A 22474-nucleotide genomic window follows, 5' to 3' on the forward strand; every position below is an offset into this window, starting at 1 on the left:
GCTTGTACAGATGTAGCCGTGTACAGAGCCATGTATACTCTAGGCAAGTAGAAAATCCACATTCAGGGAGGTAGCCAGTGGGTGTGCCAAGAAACCACAATCTAGAGAAAGTTTTCCTGCCCAAATTGAAATCTTGCTGCTCAGATCCCAATGATGGCAATAGAAGTTAAGCGTGCATATGTTTCTCTTGATTCCACAGCAATTCTGCTGTCAGATTAAATTATGCACACCTTGTCAATTTTAGTTTATTTTGCTCTGGATCTAGCATTCAGGTTACCATAAAACAAGGAAATGTTTTGGAGATCGTGGAAGAAAAGAGGGCAGGTTGAGGTTGAGATTCTTGCCTAGGGTAGTTCCATTAAATATACCAAACCTCTGGGCAAAGCTCCAGTTGTTTTACCTCGCACTCCAATCCTGCACCTGCCCTTTCACTCATCGCCTCGTCCTCTAGCCCGCTGTCCATAGCAGTTGCAGGCTAGGCAATAGAACTGGTGGAGTATCTGGGTAGGAAGCACAGTGGCTGCTGCCTCGCACCCAGAGCTTTCAGGGATGGGGAGTCAGTGGTTCTCCAGACGTTGCTGTGCTCCAGCTCCCATCATCCTCAGTCAGAATGGCCAATCCAATGGTCAGGGATGATTATGTGAGTTGTAGGCCAGCAACATCTGGAGGTCAACAGGTTCCCCATTCCTTGTTTAAAGGGAGAGGCACTGTTTCCTGTTGAGGGCATGGCAACCTAGATGGAGGCCAGAAATAAGGAACTATTAGAGAGCATCAAAGTGTGCTGCTCCTTCATCACTAGAACTCTCCATATGTGTACAATGTCATTAAAAAGCTGAAAATGAGAAAACAACAAGAACAGAATGGCTCCTTTGGTTCATTGGTAGGTTACTGAAACTGAACCTATTTATAATGCAGGGTTTTGCTCCAAAGATCAGGCCAGCGAACACAAAGAATATACAAAACAGTGGTTCTGTGAACCTTACTGTGAAGACTTCAGTGTCGCCCTATGAATGTGCACTTTAAATTAAGAAACACAGCCAACTGGCACTGTCGAGAAAATCAGTGACTTTTTAGCAAGCACTTGAACAACATTACTGTTGACTCTTGCATTAATTCAGAAGGGAACTGATTCCATAGTTTTGATTCTAGTTTGGACATTGCAAATAAGTCAGAAGGATCTCTTAGGATACTTCTGGTCCCTGCAAGGACATGTGTACCTGAGAATGAAGTAGAAGAAAGAGGAAGAACCATAGAATAATAATCAAAGAAGTGCTCATTCATAGAGCAGACACTTGACACGCAGGAAGTCCCTGCATCATCATCAGCAAAAGGTTATTGGGTAGGAAGGCCTGGAAAGCTGCTGCCAGTCTGAGTAGCTAATTCTAGTCTGGATGGACCACTGGTCTGATGTTGCATAAAGCAGCTTGCTATATTTGCACATAGACGAAGAAGGGTTACGAAACCAGAGTGGGATTGAATGAATCCTTTTACACCAGCTGGCCTTGCCATAATTCTGTTGCCATCACTGGAATTTCACCAGGAATAAATTGGGCTCTTAACGTCTGGAAGCCCTCAAGGTCTGCTACAAGCAGCTTGACAATGCCCAGGCCGACCTTCTGGACCACACTCAAATTGCATAGAAACGGAGCAATCAGTGCTTCACAGAATATTCACATTTGTGCTTTGAACCAGTAGTTGAATAAGGTCTTCCTCTCTCATTCTGTGGCTTCTTGGCTACATATTCTCACCACGTGATTCAGGGGAGGGAAATGCCACTTGAAAATGTCTCAGTGAGTCTCCTATCTTTCTCCATTGTTGTACTAAATAATACTTTCCCCTTTCTACCTCATTTGTTCATAATAAGTACAGGACAAATGATTGAGGTTGCGTGTGTGTATATGCTGAGGATGAGGAATGTTTGATTTTTTTAAAAAAAATAGCTTTTCAGTCTCTCTTTTCTATCCTGTGCCACACAGAGAGAAATTTGATTTTTTGCTCCTGTTCAAAGCATTGTTTGGGGTGGCACTGCATTCCAGCTGCAATAGACAGTAATCAACAGACAGCTTGCTCAATCCGAATATTCAGAAGCCACTGCCCCTGTGCTCTCACTCACTCTCTCTCTCTCTCACACACACACATTTGTCCTTTTGAACATTATTTGAACATTGTCCTTTTGAACATTATTTGGCTAAGGGTTCTATAGTCTTAGGATTCAGTAGAAGTCAGACATACCAAATTCTGGCCAGAGCAAATGCTTACCTGTGCTCAGTATTCACCCATGGTCTTGGACATCAGTGGAGCATGGATTTGTCCCAATACTTCATCTCTTAAAATGTGCTTATTCATTTTAGCCTAATGTTATACAGCTGTTTCTTTATACAAACTTGCCAGCTCTCCATGCTGCTTCTTGCCACAATCAATTTGGTAGCTCTTAAAGTGCAAGAGGTCTCCCTTTCTCATTTACTCAGAAGCTACAGTCCATTTGTCTGTGTGTATTAAAAATATATATGGAAAAAACCCTGAACTTTTCTTTGGTGGAAATCCAGTGTAAATTGTTCTTGCATATGACAGCTAGAAATCATAGCATCATAGAACTGTAGAGTTCTATGTTGTCCAGAAGGGACATTCTCAATTGTTTATTCCCAAATTTTGGACATGGGTTAGCAGGGATTTTTTAATTTGGTGGAGATCTTTCAAAATATATTAATCTCTTTACTGTGGCCAGGAAAGATCTGCTCCATTGTCATGGTAATATGTGTGCCTTCTCTCTCTCTCTCTCTCTGTCTCTCTCTCTCTCTCTCTCATTACATGATAGCCCCAGATGAAATCATTATAACTCTTACATTAACTCCACCCAAGAATGAAAAGAGATTATTGCCTTCAGTGCCTGAACTGCATTTGTCCACGGAAAAAACAGTAGTTGGCTACAGTTGTTATTTCTCATACAATCCCAAGTTAAATCTTTGAGATTTGTTAAAAATCCTTCACTTTGCCGTTTATTTCAAAGCCTCTTTAAAACCCTAGTCAGCAATCAATATTTCTGAAGGGCCAGTCTAAGGAATTAAGAGAGTTGTTATTCCTTCAGCCCCCATTCCCTAAAGAGGTGTGCAAGCAAGTTCTGTTGTGTTAGAGACATTTCCTCTAGGTTGGCAACTAAGGGGCCAGCCAACACTCTCTAAGGGCAGGATTTGGCCCAGCAGCTTCTCCTTCTTCATTGCCATCTTGTAACAAGTGTAGAATCTCAACTTTGGACTCCATTCTAGGCTCTACAGTGCCTTCTTGCTCCCCAGTTGGGGATTATTGCATATAACTCCTGTTTGTGGAAGTCCTCCAGATAAGAGGGCCATTACCTTGAAATTAATAATTTTAAAATGCGATCTATGGAGAATTGTCATTTATAGTCATTGTGGATTAGCAAAGTTATGCCTAGTATACCATGCTTTTCCTTTTTCTTCTTCTTGGCTTTGGCAGAATTCTTTTTAATCAGTCTTCCTGGTAACAATTAGGCTATATTGTCTCGTAGGCCTGATTAGAAACATTCCTTGTTCTTAATCTCTGCAAATTCTGATCAGTGAATGATACCATTAGAGACTCAAAATGCCATATTGTGTGGACCCACAGGGTTCCGGTACAGTAAGATGAAACCATTCCTGACTGAAAAGGAATGTCTGGAATAAAAGCAATTGCATTTCAAGGTGTAAGCCATTCTAAGTATCATAATAAATTTAAGACTATCTCCTTCTCTCTTAATTTCAACATTTCATAGCTTCTTTTTCTGCTGTTACCACCTTTTGAGATTCCTGATCTTGCAAGGTGATCTGTTCAGTCATTCTCCAGCCTCACACGCTTATCATCACTTGAGGGGTGAACCATATGACCTTACCCACTCCCTCATGTCCCTTTCGCCATCTCTGCGGTGCCCCACATGTTGGGGGCTGGACATCTGCAACAGAGATTAACCTCCTCACTTGGTTTAGTACCCTCATCAGGCCAGGAGCCTACTCATGTAGAAAAGTTTCCCCATTGCAGATGTGGAGCCCCAAACACGTGGAGGGGGGCTGCCGGAGTGGGGATGTGTGGAAGGGGAGGGGACAGTGGACTCACCCCTGCTCTCCCCGTCTCACAATGGTAATTGCATGGAGGAAGAACAGCTTCACAGGAATACGGTGCTATGGGCATTCCTTCAAAGGATTCCGTGGCCCTGTTCCTCTGGCCCACGTCCCTCCCACAATGGTGCGTCCAGTGGCCACCATGTCCCCAGGAGCTGCAGATTTCAAATGTATCAGGTGGACAAGCAGCAGTTGCATTCCTGCTACCCTCGGAGGGATTTTTTTTAAAAAACCCTTTTGTCTTCTTTCTCTACGTGCTACTCCTGGACTATTCCCCCAATCCCTTAGATATGCTTAAGGTTACCGGTTTTGCTTTCTCTGCTCTGCCTTCACAGTCAGAGGCAGTAATGCTTTCTGAATACTAGTTGCTGGAGGGGAGAAGAGCGCTCTTGTGCTTAGGTCAGGCTTCCTCAGACTCGGCACTCCAGATGTTTTTGGCCTTCAAGTCCCATGATCCCTAGCTAGCAGGACCAGTGGTCAGGGATGATGGGAATTGTAGTCTCAAAACATCTGGAGGGCCAAGTTTGAGGAAGCCTGGCTTAGGTCCTACTTGCGGGCTTTGCATGTGAGTGGTCGGCCACAGTGTGACTAATGGGCAATTGGCCTGATCCAACAGGCTCTTATGTTATTTCCACCTATGTTCCTTTCCCCTTGCTCCTTCTTCCCCCTGGAATGTCCCTCCACCTGACATTAAGCAACTCCTTAGCAGGCATCTCTTCACCCTAGCTTTTCTCTTTCCCCTTCATTCCCTTTCCTCCCTAATAGGTCCATTAGTGAGATCCTTGTCTTGTTCTCTTATATTTGTACAGGACCTTAATAGTTTCAGGTACATTGCTGTAGACAGTAAGAGCAGCAGCAGAAGTGGTGCACAAATAAGACTTCTAGTCAATCTGATTAGGCAACCATTTCATATGTTTCCTTGCACACTTAGAATAGCAAGGCTGTCTTGTGTCCTTGTGTATCTTTTCCTTTACTTAAACCCAAAACAGATTTAACCCACAGGTGCACTGCACAACAGTGCGGCGTGCGGAAATTTTGTCTCCCTTATTCTGGCTCCATCCATTAATGCCAATAGTGCCATTATGCTGACACCATCATGCCTACAATGATGGCATTACTGGTGTGGTTAATAAAACCTTTATTGATATATTATCCAGAGTCATTGCGTTGGCAAAGAAAACTGCCCCTTTTGGAGCTGAAATTCTGTGGTTAATGACATAACAGTGAAGATTAATTTAGAGTGGGGCCTGGGCCTCTAGTTTTTGGAAAGCCAGGTGTTCTATACATATATAGATAGATATATGTGTTTGCTCCAAACTGGTGGGGGTGGGGGGAAATGTCAGATAACTTCAGTGGCTCCCACTGTCAGAGGCTTAGCTGGCATTACGAAAGTGGGGAGGGGGGAGGAAAGGGAGGGGGGAATGGCAGGCCCAAGAATCTTATCCCCCTAAAACGAAAGTCTGATGCCAAATTGAAATTCCTGCAGGATTTCTGATAGCAATGAGGGAATTGAGAAGCCCACAATTAAGCATATGGGCATTAAGATAATTGTCAGATCTGTTGGCGGACATGATAGAAGACAGATGGGTACGAATCAGTGCTCTCCGCTGCAGCACCCTGGGAGAGGCAATTTGACGTTTTACCTGCCTGAGCTCCTCTGCCGTATTTGTCACTAAATGTGCTGCACAGCATCTTACTGAGCATTAAGTGTTTTTGCATATACATACAGAGTACGTACCTATAGCAGTACCCAGGCGCCCTCTAGTGAAACGCTATGGGGAACCTTGGCATTATTCTTAAATGCCCACGTCTCTTTCCAGCCTCTCCCCGTACAGTCTCTAGGAGTTGCTGCTTCTCTCCTTCGTTTTTCCCCAAACAGGTTCCTATTAACGCCTCCCTGCCGCTCTTCTGTTACAGGTCGGGGCTCATCGTGAGGATGCTGTTGGCCTCCGCGGCAGCCATCCACTCGTGCCAAATCAGGTCCCAGTCCCACAGCTGCCAGTACAGTCTGCTACATCTCCCGACTTAAACCAGCCTCAAGATCCATACAGAGGTGAGTAAGGGAGCGCCGGACTCTGAGTGATCCATTTTTGCCCCATAACTGAATCCTGCGCCATTGTGTTAGCAGACCTGTGTGCAGTCCTGCAGTGTGGCTTTCCACAGTATCTGTAGACCTTAATGTTGCACTGTCATTGCCACTGGACGAACAATGTCCTTTAAAGTTGATGCAACAATTTGTTGGACTTCGTCATTAGTTCAAACATACAAGTCCAACGATAGCAACATAATACTCGCTAGATGCAACAGCTAACTAGATTATTGCATGGATAGGAGATGCTTGTTCATTTGTTTAGGTGTAATTGTACCAGGGCTGAAGTTGCTTTTCTTTTCTTTTCTATTAATAGTTGTATTTGGCTGTCAAATTTTAAAATCTGGTTTTCTGTGCTTTGCGTAGAATAAAGTTAGGCAGTGTGCTAGCCTTCAAATACTATGGATGAGAATTCCCTGCATCATGGGAATTGTAGTCCACAACATCTGGCAGGCAACACCACGTTGGCTATCCCTGGCCTAGGGGTTTCTGCATGAGGCAAATATAATGAACAAACAGTTTGGGTTTGTTTGCAGACAGGATATGTAGTTACAGGAACACTCTAATGAGGAGGCCTGTTTACTGGAGAGAATTGGTAGTTCTGTGAGGCAGAGAACCCTAAAGTATTACCACATCTGCAAGCTTTCAAATAAATTGTCTTCATGGTCCAGGTGCTTACTGTGCTTTGGGAGTGGGGGGTGGGATCCTGTGACATTGATAAATACCTATGCAGCAGCATTATGGAAGTTGACTGGAGCCAAGGCTATATCCAGACAATCAACGAGAAAAATTGTAGCTCTGTTGTTGAGCACATAGCTTTGCATGAGAAAAGTACCAGGTCCATCTCTGGATAGGGCCAGAAAAGGCCTTTGTCTGAAACTCTAGAGAGCTGTAGCAGACAGAGTGAGCTAGAAGGACCTTGGTATAAGGCAGATTCCTACTAAATGCTGCTCTGCTTTCCTTCTGACCACATCAGCAAGGCTAAGAGTAGGGTCTTGTCCTCTGGGCAACCAAGAACTTCCATACACACTGCCCAGGCTTGCTCCCCAAGATGTCACTTCGGTGCTGCTAACACAGCAGGTTGACTTCACCCCCAGGGGCACACTCCATTGTCTCTTGAGACAGACATCTGCCAACAACAACAATTATTAGAGGGAACACAATGAACCATCACTGCTCGTTACGTACAAATTGATTTCTTCCGCCTCAGTTTGGTTGGCTTTGCATGTTTCTGAAGCGCAAGCCTGCAATGAATTTAGGATTAATAAAATAAAAAATGAGTGTATACATCATGAGTAACAATGTTTCCATAATACTGTCATGTCTCGGGGGTTGGTGGACTGTAATATGAATCCAGTCTCCAGTGGAGCCTCCTCCTTCCTGTCTATGCAAAACAGCAAATGTTCATATAACTGATTTGAAGCCCAGGGGTCAGAATACGGTATAAATTTATATAATATTTTAAGGAGAATCCATTATACCTGAACATTATAACAGCATATGTTTGTCCTCGGAATCATCAGATGTTGTATTTGGATGAGACCTTAGTGAGCTCAGTATAGGTTTGTAGCAGACGTAAGGGTCAGTGATTGGTGGGCAGGCCCTTATGTCGTGCTCAGCTTCATCGCTGGTAAACTGAAAGTGATTACGTCCCATGTTTGGGCTCCTATTCACCCGAAGCAGGCCAAATAGAAACAGTCTCCTTTCTGGTCCACTCTTGTTATCCCTTTTGCTGAGCTAATTCTCCCAGTGGTGGGGACTGCCATGGAGAGTTGCATCACCCCACAGCTAACCACAAGGCCTCATTCTACCACACCATACGCTTGGGCAGGGGAGAAGATGGGGAAAGAGAAACTTTATTTACAGAGGCAAACCTAGGGTGTGTGTGGTTTTTTTCAAGGAAATGTGAGACCCTGAGGTCCCCCCCCCCCCGCAAATTATTGATTGAAACCACTTGAACATCAGGCTCCGCTATCTTATAAGTTTAAACTGAGCATTATTCATAGCCGCTGGTATAAAAGAATTTCACAATGCGGATACTCAGGGGTACAAGCATTGCTCATTGTTGAATGTACCTCTTTAAATTAGAAAGGGGAAGCCAGATCATCAACCGGGGGACTGGAAAATTATCCCAGTGGGGATTGCAAAGAAATATTCTAGTATATCTGAATATACACGTTAAAGAAAACAGGATGGGAACATGAATGGGGAACTGAATTTGGAAGACTAACAGAAAAATCAGCACATGGGGGGCATTACTCAAGCTAGGTGGCACCTAAATTTGAGGGGGAAATCGGGACCAGTACAGAGATGAATCAGCAAGTCAGGATTATAAAATATGAGGAGCAGTCAGTTTTAAGGGGCTCCACAAAAAATTTAAAAGATTTGTTAGACACCCATTTGGGGTCCATAGCCAATGAAATGATGAAGGGCAGCATCATGACTTATATAGACCCAAATAAGATGGCATTGGCAGAATTTATGGTACATGAATAGGAGATTGGGACAAAAAACAGAGTCTCTGTTTCTTTCTTGGAGTGGGATACCATCAATCCAGAAGATATTCAATGAAACTCTTAATCTCAGGGTTGTGGGTTTGATCTCCACATTGGGCAAAAGTTTCCTGCATTGCAGGGGATTGGACTTGGTGACTTGCTTAGTGAGTACCTTGCGTATTAAGGAATAGTCTTTCTTATCAACAAAACTTTTCCCTGTTAATCTATTCTCCTGTGTTATCTCGTCTTGTCAATAGCTGGCCTTTCTTCAACCCCCAGCCTCCCCCTACAAACTTAATTCTGTGCAGTAGAGAAGGACTGCTTGCAGCCAAATAAATTAAGAATACCCCTTCAGAGAAATTAGATAGTCCTAAATTTATTCTCCTTCAGAAAATGCTGTTGAAAGATCTTCTTCTTGTCTCGTCGCCTAGTATCTGTGCTTGCCCTTGATTGTAGATATGTGTGTGCTTGATCACAATTATGGTTTCTAAAGCAGTTAAATCTGCTGATCCGTAGGCATTGAAATTGTTAACTCTTCCAAAGCAGATCAGAATAGACCAGAGCCACGAAATCAGAGGTGGGGAACCAGTTTTAGCCACAATTTCCTTAAAATCCCCTTTTGTGAAAAGAAATTCTGCAGTTAAGGAAAGAAGTGCAATAGCTGCACTTCTGAGGAACATGCATACAAATTCCTTAATACCTTTGCTTAAGTTATATTACCAGGAAATGTGTGTCTGCTTGTTCGTCCCACCTAGGCATGCCAACTGGCCTTCAAGGACAAAGCGTATCTTCAGGGAGCTCCGAAATCAAATCTGATGACGAGGGAGACGAAAACCTTCAGGACGCAAAATCTTCTGAGGACAAGAAGTTAGACGACGACAAGAAGGATATCAAATCAATTACTAGGTCAAGATCTAGGTAACAGTATATAATAGTGTCGCTTCATTTAATTCCTTTATTGGATTTTGATGAAGTGAACGGGACAAGGAGAAACTCTGGAGTTTCTTCCTGTCAGACAAAAGGTAACAGGAAGCCGATGGCCCTTTTTGGTAGTACTTGGAGTATCTGTTCGGATGCGTGTACACTGGAAGGGCCGGAAGTTTCGTCTAGGCCATGGAATTGGACAAAAGAAACAAAATTTACATTTAGAGAGAGAGGGGTATGTGTGTGTGCTATTGTAAGTAATCAAATTCAGAGATAACTTGCTTGAAAACGAATATGTCTTAAAACAGATGCCATTTGTATAACATTTTATACCCAGCGGAATACTTGTTTTCCTTCTGCCTTTTTATGTGCGTAACTATGAACGGATATATATATCAGTGTAGTAGCTTCATTGGGATAAACAAAGCTAAGCCTGTTTGTACCATCTGAGACCCTTTGTTGAGCTTTTTGCATGGCGCTGAATGGTTTCATCACATCTTGATCCCGAGAATGGCCTGGTCCTCACACAGACCAGCATTTCTCGCTCACAAAGCATCAGTGGCCCTTAACTTGCATGATTTTGCGTGGATTGCCACCGGCCCTCAATCTGTTCTTCATGTTCCGCACAAGAAATTGTTGCAGAGCATTAGTGAAAACCTGTCCTCCGGTTTTATCATCAAGACTTTTTCACTGACATAATCTAGAGGCAGATGGGCAAGCTGGTCGGCCCTTGTCTTCTGCCCTTGCAAATGTGGGATAATATGGAGTTCGGAGTCAAAAATAAATAGAATGTAGAAATTTATGGTTTTAAAAATGAAACAAAAACTTAGGCTCAGTGTAAAGGAGAGTTACAACTGATAGGAAATCCAGACTTCTGGCAGACGAGAAAGAATGAGATCAAGGTAGAGAAGTCATCAGTCATTGGCACTGGACAGGAAGTATGATACTGTATTTCATAAAAATAAAGGCTGGAAGCGAAGAGTGTATGGATTAGATGCATACCCACATTTAGCCAGCAGACTCTATGCTGTTTCAGCATTTCCCATGACTTCTCTGCCCCTTCCATTCCTTCAGTGGGCCAGTGACTGGAAGAATTTCCTGGCCAGTCAGAGCCAATGATATAGGTGTGATGTAACTTGCTTGCTAGTGAAATAGCCTTGACAGGCTCCCTTCAGCCTGGGCACTGCCTTCAGCAACGTGAACACCTGAGTCATCATCAGATCAAGATGACAACCCATAAGGAAAATTCAACTGGCTTTGGCATGGTGTGCTTATGTGCAAGGAATGACGTAGCTCACATACAACCAGAGACACGAGAAGGATTTAAGACTATTCTGCTTAGGGTTGTGGAGAACATATATAACCAGGAGAACTAGCTAATCTCCTACAGAAGCAACTTTTTTGATTTATTAAATTTATACACTCCCTTCATCCAAGGGTGAAGATCTCAGGGCAGTTCACAAGATAAAAACACAGGATAATAAGCACAAAATAAATACAGTGGTACCTCGGGTTAAGTACTTAAATCATTCCGGAGGTCCGTTCTTAACCTGAAACTGTTCTTAACCTGAGGCACCACTTTAGCTAATGGGACCTCCCGCTGCCGCTGTGCCGCCAGAACATGATTTCTGTTCTCATCCTGAAGCAAAGTTCTTAACCCGAGGTAATATTTCTGGGTTAACGGAGTCTGTAACCTGAAACATATGTAACCCGAGGTACCACTGTAGTTAAAACCCCTCTCAGACAAACAAATTTAAAAGGCCATAGAATACCAACCAGCTCAAGGCCTGGTTGAAAAGGAATGTTTTTTTCCCTGTCACCTAAAGATGTATAATGAAGCCGCCAGATGAACCTCCCTGGGGAGGGAATTCCACAGACGCTGCAGAAAAGGCCCGTTCTCATGTTGCCAAACTCCAGACTTCTCATGGAGGAGACACAAAGAATGGTCTTAGATGATGACTGCTGAGTCCAGGTCAATAGGCAACCTAAGGCCCTTGCTCCATAGCCAACCTGCCAAGGCCCCTCACACACTCTACCCATGCCCACCATGAGGTGCGTGTGGTTCAGTGCTTATGTAGCTGAACAAGTCTCCACACAGGTCAGTTGCTCCAGGGGTGAGGATCATAAACAGCATCGTGGAAGAAAATGCCCCCCTTCTGAGGCTTTTGAAAATCATCTAATTTTTTCACCCTCATAGACCACCCTTAAAACTATTTTAATAATCCTAATGGAAAAATCTACAGCTGCACTCTCTTAATAAAGCAACATAATTGCAGTGTGCTCATGCTGCATAGATTGTGCAGAGCAGAAAATTCACCCCCATACATGAAACAGTCTCCCCTGTGAGTGTCATTTCTGATTGCCACCAGAATGACAAATGTGGCAGAGGAAGAAGCGGAGAACCATTCAGTTATCACCACCACCATTTTGACAACTGCTGCTGCTGCTGCAATTTATATTCCTCAGTATAGATTATAGAATGAAACTCCATAATACAGCTGTCCTAGCCAAGTACAGAGTTAACTCGGCATCTGTCTTCCTCAGAGTGGCACCTTATTTAAATCACAAAGCATTTCTTTGAGGGATGTCAAGACAGGTTCCTGACTTTTTTCATTATAGGCAACACAGGTCAGCTGCAGACTAGATCAACTTTTCAGCAATAACCCATAATAAACCTACACAGAAAATAAGCCTTAAAGGACCAAAATGTGTTGAGCACAGAAAGCCCAGCCAAAAGCATAAACTATAACAAAGGACAAAGGTTTGGTTTAACACAGCATAATCTACATATTGTTTTCTTGAATGTAGCTGATGCCACAATGCAGGTTTTTTTAAAAAAATGCAGATGTATGTTTCTTATCTTTTTGCCCTCACTGAACATGGGAATTTGTCCTGGACAAGCCACTTTGGCCAATATTCAGCTACTGTGTTTTGTCAGTGAAAGGATTTCTGCTTCCACAATGGACTTCCATCCCCTGCTGTGTGGGGGAATCCCTTTGGGGGATTTTGCACAAGCACAAATCCTTGCACTGATGGAACATTCACTCAGCGCTGCTTTGGGTGCAACCCACAGAAATTAATTTCATTGCAGTGGGGCTTTTGGCCTGTGCAAGAGAAACTCTCAGTGAATTGCATGCAATCCAAGAAACTTGATTCCCAGATCTTAAAAAGAGGTATTTGTATGTGTGGACTCTGGAGTTTAAATAAGTGTGATATATTTATTTAGCTTTATTTAAAAGTATTTTTAATTCTCTTAATGTTTCTGAAATCTCTATGCTGTGCAGAGTCTAAAAACCAAATCAGTGTACCATTAAAGCATTAACCTTTCGTGTTGCTTTTAGCCTTCTGCATTACCATCGCAGGTGAAGTTACAATTTTACAGGCTAAACAGTGTGCCCCAAAACTGCTGCATTCCTGCATCCCCTTCTAGCAAAGGTCATTCTGTGACTTGAGCATAGTGTGAACTCTTGTAGAACACCTGCATTTTCTACACCATTAGAAAATACTGTCTTCTGTTTGCCTCCCAGCAATAACGATGATGAAGATCTTACACCGGAGCAAAAGGCGGAGCGTGAGAAAGAGAGGAGAATGGCCAACAACGCCCGTGAGCGCCTCCGCGTCCGAGACATCAATGAGGCTTTCAAGGAGCTGGGCCGGATGGTGCAGCTTCACCTGAAGAGCGACAAGCCCCAGACCAAACTTCTGATCTTGCATCAAGCTGTAGCTGTGATCCTCAGCTTAGAGCAGCAAGTCAGAGGTCAGTTAGATGCCTGGCCAACATGTCCCTGTTTTAATTGTCGAAGTTTTAACTGAAACCACTGCTAAAAAACAGCTTTATCCCTCTGTTTTAGCAGCAGTTTCAATGCAATCCGCTTCATGCTATAATAATAATAATAATAATTTTCTTATTTAAATGCTGCCCATCTGACTGGGTTGCTCCATCCACTCTGGGTGGCTCCCAACAGAATATTTTAAACACAGTAAAACATCAAAAACTTCTAAAAGTCAGATACTTGTTTATTTCCTTGACAACTAATGGGGAGTGCATTCCACAGGGCGGGCGCCACCACCAAGAAAGCCCTCTGCCTGGTTCCCTGTAACCTCACTTCTTGCAGTGAGGGAACCACCAGAAGGCCCTTGGAGCTGGACTTCAGTGTCCGGGCAGAACAATGGGGGTGGAGATGCTTCTTCAGGTATCATGGGCCGAGGCCATTTAGGGCTTTAAAGGTCAGCACCAACACTTTGAATTGTGCTTGGAAATGTACTGAGAGCTTTTGGAACAAGGCGCATTATTATCAGCTGGTGGGCGATTGGAGTGCTCCTTGCTCCATCATAAGAAAAATCCAGACCTCACTTTAAGCTCCTGGTTTTTCCTTTGTAGACACGCACTTACTTTCCCCATACCTGACATCACACTTGATGTCAGATGTGGGGCAGACAGGTGTGGTTTGTGAGGAATGGCTTTGTGGGCTAAATTTGGGCCCTTTCTTGGGGTGCACTTGAACTGTGGGGCTGGAGGTGCCACACCTGTGTCCTCAGGGATCTGGTACTGAATGTGCAGGTAATTCTGTGTCCTAGATGCTTACATGCTCAGATTATCACGGATTTCGGACAGAGCAGGGAAAGGCAGGCTTTAAATATAAAATAGCCACAGATGCAAAATTCAGAGCTATAGAAATGTGTGCCCTTTGTTATTCTAATGGAGATTCATGAGACACCGAGAATGAAAAGGAGGGGAAGGTGTTGCTGTGGGATTGTGAAGTAAGCTGGTACCATGTTCAAATGCTAACATGCTTAATGCCCGTTTGCTTTGGTTCTGCAGAAAGGAATCTGAATCCTAAAGCAGCATGTCTGAAAAGAAGGGAAGAAGAGAAAGTATCTTCGGACCCCCCTCCCCTTTCTTTGGCAGGACCCCACCCTGGGATGGGAGACACATCTAATCATATGGGACAGATGTAAAAAACAAAAAAGGCAAGTTTGTTTATTGCAGCCTACCCTCAACTAGCTCAGTAGTAGCTGAAAGGCTTACCTTCTTCCAGACAGGCAGACAGGTGACTGCAATCTGCTGGGGAGCCCCTGCTGGCCATCCAACAACGTACATCTGCCTGTAGTGCAAAGAAGGGCCTTATCGGTAGTAGCTCCTGCCCTGTAGAATGACCTCCTGGTTGAGATCAGGCAGGCGATAGCTTTGGACGGCTTCCATTGGAAGTCAGAAACACATCCAAGCATAGGCATCCATGTTCCCAAACATTCACTTGGTTCCTGCTATTGGCCCCGTAATATATATATTTTTCCCACTTTGATTTTATTGATTAAAATGTTTCCATACAGCACACTTGGTTTTATTACTTGAACCACTTTTTTGGTTCTTCACACACATTAATCTCTCTGCAACTCGGTAGGTATTTAATGCCACCTGAGCTGCGCCATTGCACTGTTCCCCTAGAATAAAAACGCAAGATGCGTATTTGGAGATTTTGACAGGTGGCAGCTTCTAGCAATATGCTATGGGCAAATAGAGTAGCATGAATAACTTCCTTTGGTGCTGGTATCTTACCTGACAGAGTTAAAGGGGCTTTCCTCCTTATGCGTTGCCATTTCTAGGTAAGCTCACCCAGCTCAGGACTGTTGGTTAGTCTTTAATCTACTCATGGCCTGCCATGGGCCTCACATTACTGTGGCCTGGTGGCAGCAAACCCCACCACACACCTTCTGCAGCTTTATGTGGGTGAGCCAGGCAAACCCAAACTGGAGGCTCTGTTTTTGCCCCCTATCCCCTCTAGCCTTGCCTCCTTGAAGAGGGCAGGTCTGAGGAAGTCTTCCTTCTTCTTAAAAGATGGCACCAGGTGGTCAATTTTTGTTTAACGACCCTTAAACCAGCACTGCACCTGTCAACTTGTCCTGTGCATCTTTGGCATGTGGGTTAGGTAGAAAAGCAGTCACATGACCAGCTTAAGCCAGCAGGGTAAAGAAAATTCTACCCAAGGCCATCAACCAGTCAACCCCAGCCTTATGCTGGATGTACAGGCAGGTGCCAAGCTAAAGGGTGAAAGCAGAGCCAGGAAAGGAGGTGGTCTTTGAGCTGTGCTACTTTGCCTCCGCAGCTGGCCTCCTTTCCTTGCCTCAGAGTTACTGGGATGGGGGCAGATTTTTCTTGGATCTTAGAGAGCGAGGCCACCATCATTCGAGTGCGCCATTTTTCCATATCTCTAAAATGGGCATAAAAAAATCTACATCCCCATAGTACGGTAAGGTTTATTGAGAAATGGCTTGTAAAGCATGTTAAGATGCACTTTTAAAAATGTATATTGTATGGAAAATTAAGAATAAGAGCAAGAATTGACCTAAATATTTTTCACTTCTTTTGCAGGTCCAAGTTGCCACATTTTCTTTACGTAAACCAGAGACCACTTCCTTAACAGCTGTATTATCTTAAACCCACATAAACACTTAACCCCCTTTTTTGTAATATAATAAGACAAGTCTGAGTAGTTACGAATCACAGACGCAAGAGATTTCAGCATTCCCGATTTCGAAACAAACACAAAAAGAAAAGTGCAACTTGAGGGACGTCTTTTTTCAACATATCATTCAGAATGTTTCAAGCAGTATGTTAGGAGCTGTAAATGCACAGCCAAGAGACTGAATTGGCAATCTTCTCCACACTGTGGGACAATGCATTTGTGCCTAAACTTCTTTTGGAAAAAAAAATATAATTAATTTGTAAGTCTGAAAAAAAAATATTTAATTTAAAAATTGTAAACTTGCAATAATGAAAAGTGTACTTCTGAAGAAAAAAAATGAACGTTTTCATTGGTGTACTAGTCAGCTAGTGTTTATACTTACTGGATATTAAAAAGGGAAGCTTTTGCTACCCACATATTTACAAAACCAGCAAACGACCTAATGAAAACTGAAGTGATGACATTAGCCATTCCTTGGGGTAGGAGGAACAGATGGATCTTATAGACCTATGACACACACACACACACACACATATATAAATATATATATATAAATATATATTAAAATTAGTGAATATGGTAAGCTTTTGTTCATTTGTTTCAAACTTTTTTGCTCCTGTAAAAAAAAAAAGTACTGATTAACTTTTTTAAAAAAAGATTTTACTGTAAATAATGATTTTTGATTTTTGATTTTTTTTTTGTCTTATTTCTCTCCCACTCCCCCATTTGGGTCCCCCCCCTTTTGTTGTAGCCTGTAGCGCCAACTCTGTTGCTGGAGGGGGCAGTTCAGGACGAAACGCTGGCCCTGATGTTACTTATCATTCGTAAAATAAGTAGAGAGTTGTTCCTTCAGTCTTTTGGGGAGAATACAGGACTTGGCAAGTCGCATCACATGCGGCTGAACTGCAAGGCAGCATTTGCGGAGGCTTGGTCCAAACAGTTGTGGGCTGATTTTGTTTTCGTTTTTTGTCCGAATTGTAGATGTTGCGCTCTCTCTCTCTCTTTTTCTCTCTCTCTCATTAGACACTATTTCTGGAATTTTCAGAGGTACAAGGTTAGAATGCTACAATGTTACCACTGTGCCTTCCAATGTTTATATCATCGAAAACATAACATAAATCAAAGGTGGCTGTGATTTTAACGAACCAGTAGAAGTGTTAACCTAATGTGTGTAGCCTGAATACAATTTTGCAGCGAGGCGTTTCAGCATACATGGTCAGATTTGGGGGGGGGGGAGGGGATTACAAAGGGGGTTGTTGCTAGTTGTATGAAAGATTTTTGTGGGGGTTTTTTTAAGGGGAAAAACACACACCATTTTTTTTTTAAAGGAAAAGAAGTGGATTAATGAAAAGGTAGACCATTAGCTGCCTCCTCCTTCATTTATGAAAATAATGCCAATATCCACTTGTAATGCAGCATTTAGAACAAGCCTTACCCGTTCTAAAGCAACAAGTTGCACTTTGTTGAGGAGGGGGAAGTAGAGCAGTATTTCTCTGGCCAGTATGAACCAAGTTTTTACTTAACATATAAATATATATATATAATTGTAGCATAGATCAAACCTATGGCACAGCAACTGATCCAACAACTAGCTTTGGGCACAGCAGAGACTAGTATCCATAGCGAATCTTCAGAAGATTGACTTTGGTATACGGTATAGAACAATTAACAAACAGTGCTCCCAAATTGTCTTCGTCAGCATCCTTTTGTCTCCTGTTCCAGCTTCCGTTTTTGTTTTTTTTAATAGCCACACAAACTTGGCATGTATTTTTTAAATGAAATCTCCCTGTTCAAGTAGATTTTCCACCTATCAGCACTGAGTAAACGCCATAAGTCCATTGAAAACGGTCTAGACGTTCCATCTGTTCTCCTGTTTTGCCAGTTACATAGTAATGGGGGGGAAATACATTTGTAAATTTTATGCAACAAAATGGCAAACGTATCATTATTTTGAAATTGTGTATGTAAAAGTTATATTTTTACATGTAGACTCTTGTTATTATGTGTTTTAATACATTGTATCAGTTTTTTGTGTTTTTTTAAAAAAACTGTGTGGTTGAAACAAAATCTCATGGAGTAGTGAGATACGAGAATCTGAATTTTATGTTTCTGAAAAACATAAAGAACAAATATGATAGTTTACCATGTGAACCACCTTCTACATATCCATAAACATTTTGATTAGCTGTGTGTGTGCGTGTGCGTGTGTTGAAAATTGTAAATATGTTCAGTAGCAGTAAAACTTTAAATGCTTTTATTTGTCAGTAAGTTTCTCAAATGTGGAGGTGGATTGAAACCATCTTAACAGAGCAAAGACCATATTAGTTTAGCTCAGAACGTTTCAGTACAAATGCCATACTTTTAATAGCATTTATGCAGGTGAATGGGTAATCCTAATTCTTCTATGTACTAGTATTCTGGACAGACTGAAGGATTCCTTTAAAGGATATTAAAATTGCTTGACATTAAAAGTTTTTTTTATATGAAAACGAACAGTTTGAGGGGGGATTTTTGTTATAAACCATCTCCATGGACAGTTTTTCCATTTACTTACTTCAAGACCACTGAGTGTTGCCCACCTAAATTAAAAGATAACTGCAGTCTGAAATGAGGCTGTTGAGGGGCAGGATGGGAGAATGAATATAAAACCCTTTTCTCCATTTAATTATGCCTTCCAAACAGAATACCAGTAAATAAGCATAATAATAATATCACCTAGCAGTTATGTCACACCTTAAACATGCAGAGTCAAGATCACTTTATTCTGTCAAAATCACAACCCAAGTGATAGGAGGATTTTTTATTTTTTGGAAAAAATCACCTTTCTTTCAATGTGCACTTATGCACAGAGCATGGTTCTAAACTGTTGATGATCTACATAGAACCAGGAGAAAGGTTAGTGATGTATCAAATGGTAATCTTATCCGTATGGCTTTTGAGATGGTTTCCTGTTCCATAATGGAATTTAAACTTGAAAATTATTCAGCCACACTGTCCTTTGTCTCACACACCCAACCTCCCCCCATTTGGGTTTTCTTATTTTTTTGCTGCGTGCATGTATTAATTTAGGGTCTGGCTGTAAGAGACAAGACACCACAAACCTCTGAGGCCTTCCCCCTGCTCCTGTCTTTTCAAACAGGTTTCCTCAGAGGAAGCTGTCACTTAATAATCAACCTGGTGGTGGCCTGGCTTTTAACCATTCAAGGAGGGCTATGTGTTGTAACCAACAGTACTCAAAATCCCATCAGATATTTTAGTGGGTGATCCACCTCCACATTCAAGTAATTTATGAATATGCTGGTTAGGGAAATCTGTTCATCTAGATCTTCTTTTTCCTTTCTCCTTTTCACATTTGTCTTTCGTGTAGCTGCAAGGAACACTAATGTGTATACAGACAACTTGTCCGTTCAACCAGTGATGCAACTTGTACCGATGCAGTCTTCCGATTTGTTTCGTTTGTTAATTTCCTTTGGCGGGTGGGGGGGGGAGGTTGGGGGGGTGCGTGGGTGGAACGGGGTGGAATTTGCAAATTTCATCTTTCTATTCTGATAGGCACGCTTCAATCTGTGCCGGGGGGGGGGAGGGGGAGAGCGAACAATACAGTACATTGCCAGGAATGAAGAGAATTCATCAGGGGAGAAGAAAAAGCACAAATAAATTAAACTTGGCCCACTGACTCACTTGAAGTGGGGTAGGGCGGAGGGATCTTAAAGATGGAATAAGATGAATTCCAGCACAATGGGGCACCAAGACCTTTTCAGCTTGCTTTGTTTTGTTTCTCTTTCTTTTCCCCCAAAACAACATATTCTTTCTCTTGGGACTTGAAATTGACTCACCTTTGTGCAGTGCTGGTTTGAGCATACTCATTTCAAGTATTATAGACTTATGTAATGGTGAAAATATATGACCTGTGGCCTTTTTCATTCTTGTTACTTGTGATGCAACTAAGTGAAGATAAGAGAAGAAGAAAAAAAAAAGCAGAGATTTACCATGTATCAGTGCCTGGCTTTTTGTTACAAAGCTTCGTTTGTCTAGTGACCTTTTTGCTATAAAATAGAACTGTAGTACACCCTAGTAGGATAAAAGAAAAACCCTAAATTTAAAAAATAAAAAATATATTTGGCTTATTTTTCACAGGAGCAATCCTTTTATACCATGAATATTGCAAGGGGCGGGGGAGGGGGAATCATCAGATTCTGAATATTTCTTCTTTATAGATTTTCTGAATCATTCTGAGTAAAAGTTTGTTACTTTATTTTACTATTTAAAAGATGTTATTTTGACCATGTGTTACTAAGATGAAATTGTATGGTAGCTTCTTTTTCTTTTTCTTTTTTAGTTGTAGGTCGCGGGGGGGGGCAGGATTTTTTTTTTTGCGACCGAACCTGTAGTAGCTGCAACAGTTCAAAAAGGAAAAGGGGGGGAGGTGAAAATTACAAAAGGGACAAAAAAAGGAAGAAAAAAAAAGTTAATACAGTTACACTTTGTTTTCAACGTGTGGCTGAGTGCCTCAATTTCCCCTCCATGTTTTTGGTGTACTTTCTGATTTGTAGAAGTGTCCAAACAGGTTGTGTGCTGGAGTTCCTTCAAGAAGAGAGAGAAAAAAAGCAAACAAACACAGCTTGCCGTAGGCCATTACCTGTTTCCCATCTGTAGTTATCCGATGCCGTCATGTACATGACCGTTCTGTAGCAATAAATGTGCCATTTTTATAAACTGCTTCTGACACTTTCGTTTCATTTCATTTTGCATTGTCCCATTTCTGTAGGTGTCACAGGAAGCGCTGCTTTTGGCTGACCTGGTTAGGTGGCGTTTTCGTCCCAGACACAACCCTCAAAATGCAAATAGGGTTTAAAGGTGCCCTTGGTGTGTTCGGAACTGCCACATTCCAGATGATGTGTAAAAAACTGAAGCTCTGGCCATCTGAGTTTCTTCTCAGAACACAAAAGAGTTCTTCTAGAGGCCTCCATGCTCTTCATGTGCTGACTTGGGTAGCTGATAAAAGAATCTGCTTTCTGGACATAACTCTAGCAGAAGCACATGTACTTCACGTCTTGGCCTAAACCTTTCTGTAATACGGCTATGCATTGTAATATAGTTGTTTTAAAAAGGGGTGGGGTTGGGGAGAGGACTGGCTCACGGTTGGCTTGAATCCCAATTGGTGGAGAAAGTTGTTTGTAAGTTTTAACTCCTTTGTAAAGTTCTTTCATATCTTTTGGAATGGAAGGTGCTATATAAAATGTAAAATCGCTTTCATGATCATCGGTATATAGCTACTCTGTAAATATAGCACCTGTATTTCACTTGGGGGAAAAAACTGTTATGTACATAATGAGAGGATATAATGCACCTTTGGACAATGGGGAGAATGTCAAGAAGGTGCTGACATGTATGCAAAAAAATAAAATAAACTGAACTATGTGATGAACTAGCCCTCGGGAGGGGGGAAGGTACCATCTGTCCAATTCGAAGCTAAGGACTAGAAGAAAAATCAATGGGCATAGTGCTTCTGTTGATCCAGATCTTCGTATAGCTTTCATATATTGATGAGATTATTTCCATGTCTCCAGGCAGAAGCATTTCTTCCCTCCGACTGCAGTCTGAGCTGTACTAAAAAGCCAAAAGGGATGGTCACCTTTATTTTTACCTCCCCCCCCCCAATGAAACGTGTGTTGAAGTTGTAAATTATAAATGCTAACGTTGTATTTAACATCTTGTTAATGGGTGGGAAAGAAAGTAATAAATTCTGGTTGGCCCTGTTGCATTTTATCAGTCCAGAAGGTTTTCTCAGTCTCTTAGTATCACAAAAAAGGACCGTTAAAACAAAATTCAGAAGCCCGTGTTACATACGGTACACTATTAAGAGATGTGTTTGTCAAATGGATCCTTCTTGGGGAAAGTGGAAATCTGGTCCTATGCAAATAATACTAAGTTGCTGCCAACACGGATGCCTATGTTCCACCTCCACTGTCTGAGATTGTCATGCTTCTGAATGCCAGTTGCTGCAAACCTGAAGAAGGGAGAGTGCTGTTGCATTCAGGTCCTGCTTCTAGACTTCCCACAGACATCTGGTTGGACATTGTGAGAACAGGATGCTGGGCCAGATTGGCCACTGGTCTCTTTATGTTCTTATGGAAGTCACCCTCTGAATATGGGGACATTGTGGCTCCAATTCATCTCATGGGGCTCTTTCAGACAGAAGGTTTAGTATAGAATTGCCACAGTTTGTTTACTCACTTTTTACAGATGGTCCGCATGATAGCATTAGGAAATCAAATGACTCCTTTGTTTTTTCTTTTGCTCTTCCACCTTTTCTGAGAGTAGAGAAAGTCCAGCTTTTCTAAGAAAGATGGAAGAGGTGCAGAATCTCTTAGTTATTCAAACAGATTTATA

At 42.2% G+C, this 22474-nt stretch overlaps 1 protein-coding gene across 18 annotated transcripts in view; it reads left to right on the top strand.

Moving 5' to 3' along the window:
• TCF4 (transcription factor 4) overlaps positions 1 to 21842 on the top strand; it is a 335303-nt gene extending 313461 nt beyond the window's left edge. For 12 of the 18 annotated variants that reach the window (XM_081929733.1, XM_081929732.1, XM_081929720.1 and 9 more), the window contains 5 exons: positions 6027 to 6162; positions 9449 to 9611; positions 13145 to 13374; positions 14440 to 14587; positions 15986 to 20797. In XM_081929733.1, coding sequence (XP_081785859.1) covers positions 6027 to 6162; positions 9449 to 9611; positions 13145 to 13374; positions 14440 to 14576 — 666 coding nt within the window. In that variant the 3' untranslated portion in view covers positions 14577 to 14587; positions 15986 to 20797. Of the gene's footprint in view, positions 1 to 6026; positions 6163 to 9448; positions 9612 to 13144; positions 13375 to 14439; positions 14593 to 15985; positions 20798 to 20849 lie in introns of those variants that run through there. The other 6 variants (XM_081929731.1, XM_081929730.1, XM_081929726.1 and 3 more) reach the window with 3 other exon arrangements.
• The last annotated feature ends 632 nt before the right edge of the window (positions 21843 to 22474 follow it).

Source organism: Podarcis melisellensis, assembly GCF_964234715.1.
Source record: "Podarcis melisellensis genome assembly, chromosome: 11".
NCBI classification, from domain to species: Eukaryota; Metazoa; Chordata; class Lepidosauria; order Squamata; family Lacertidae; genus Podarcis; species Podarcis melisellensis.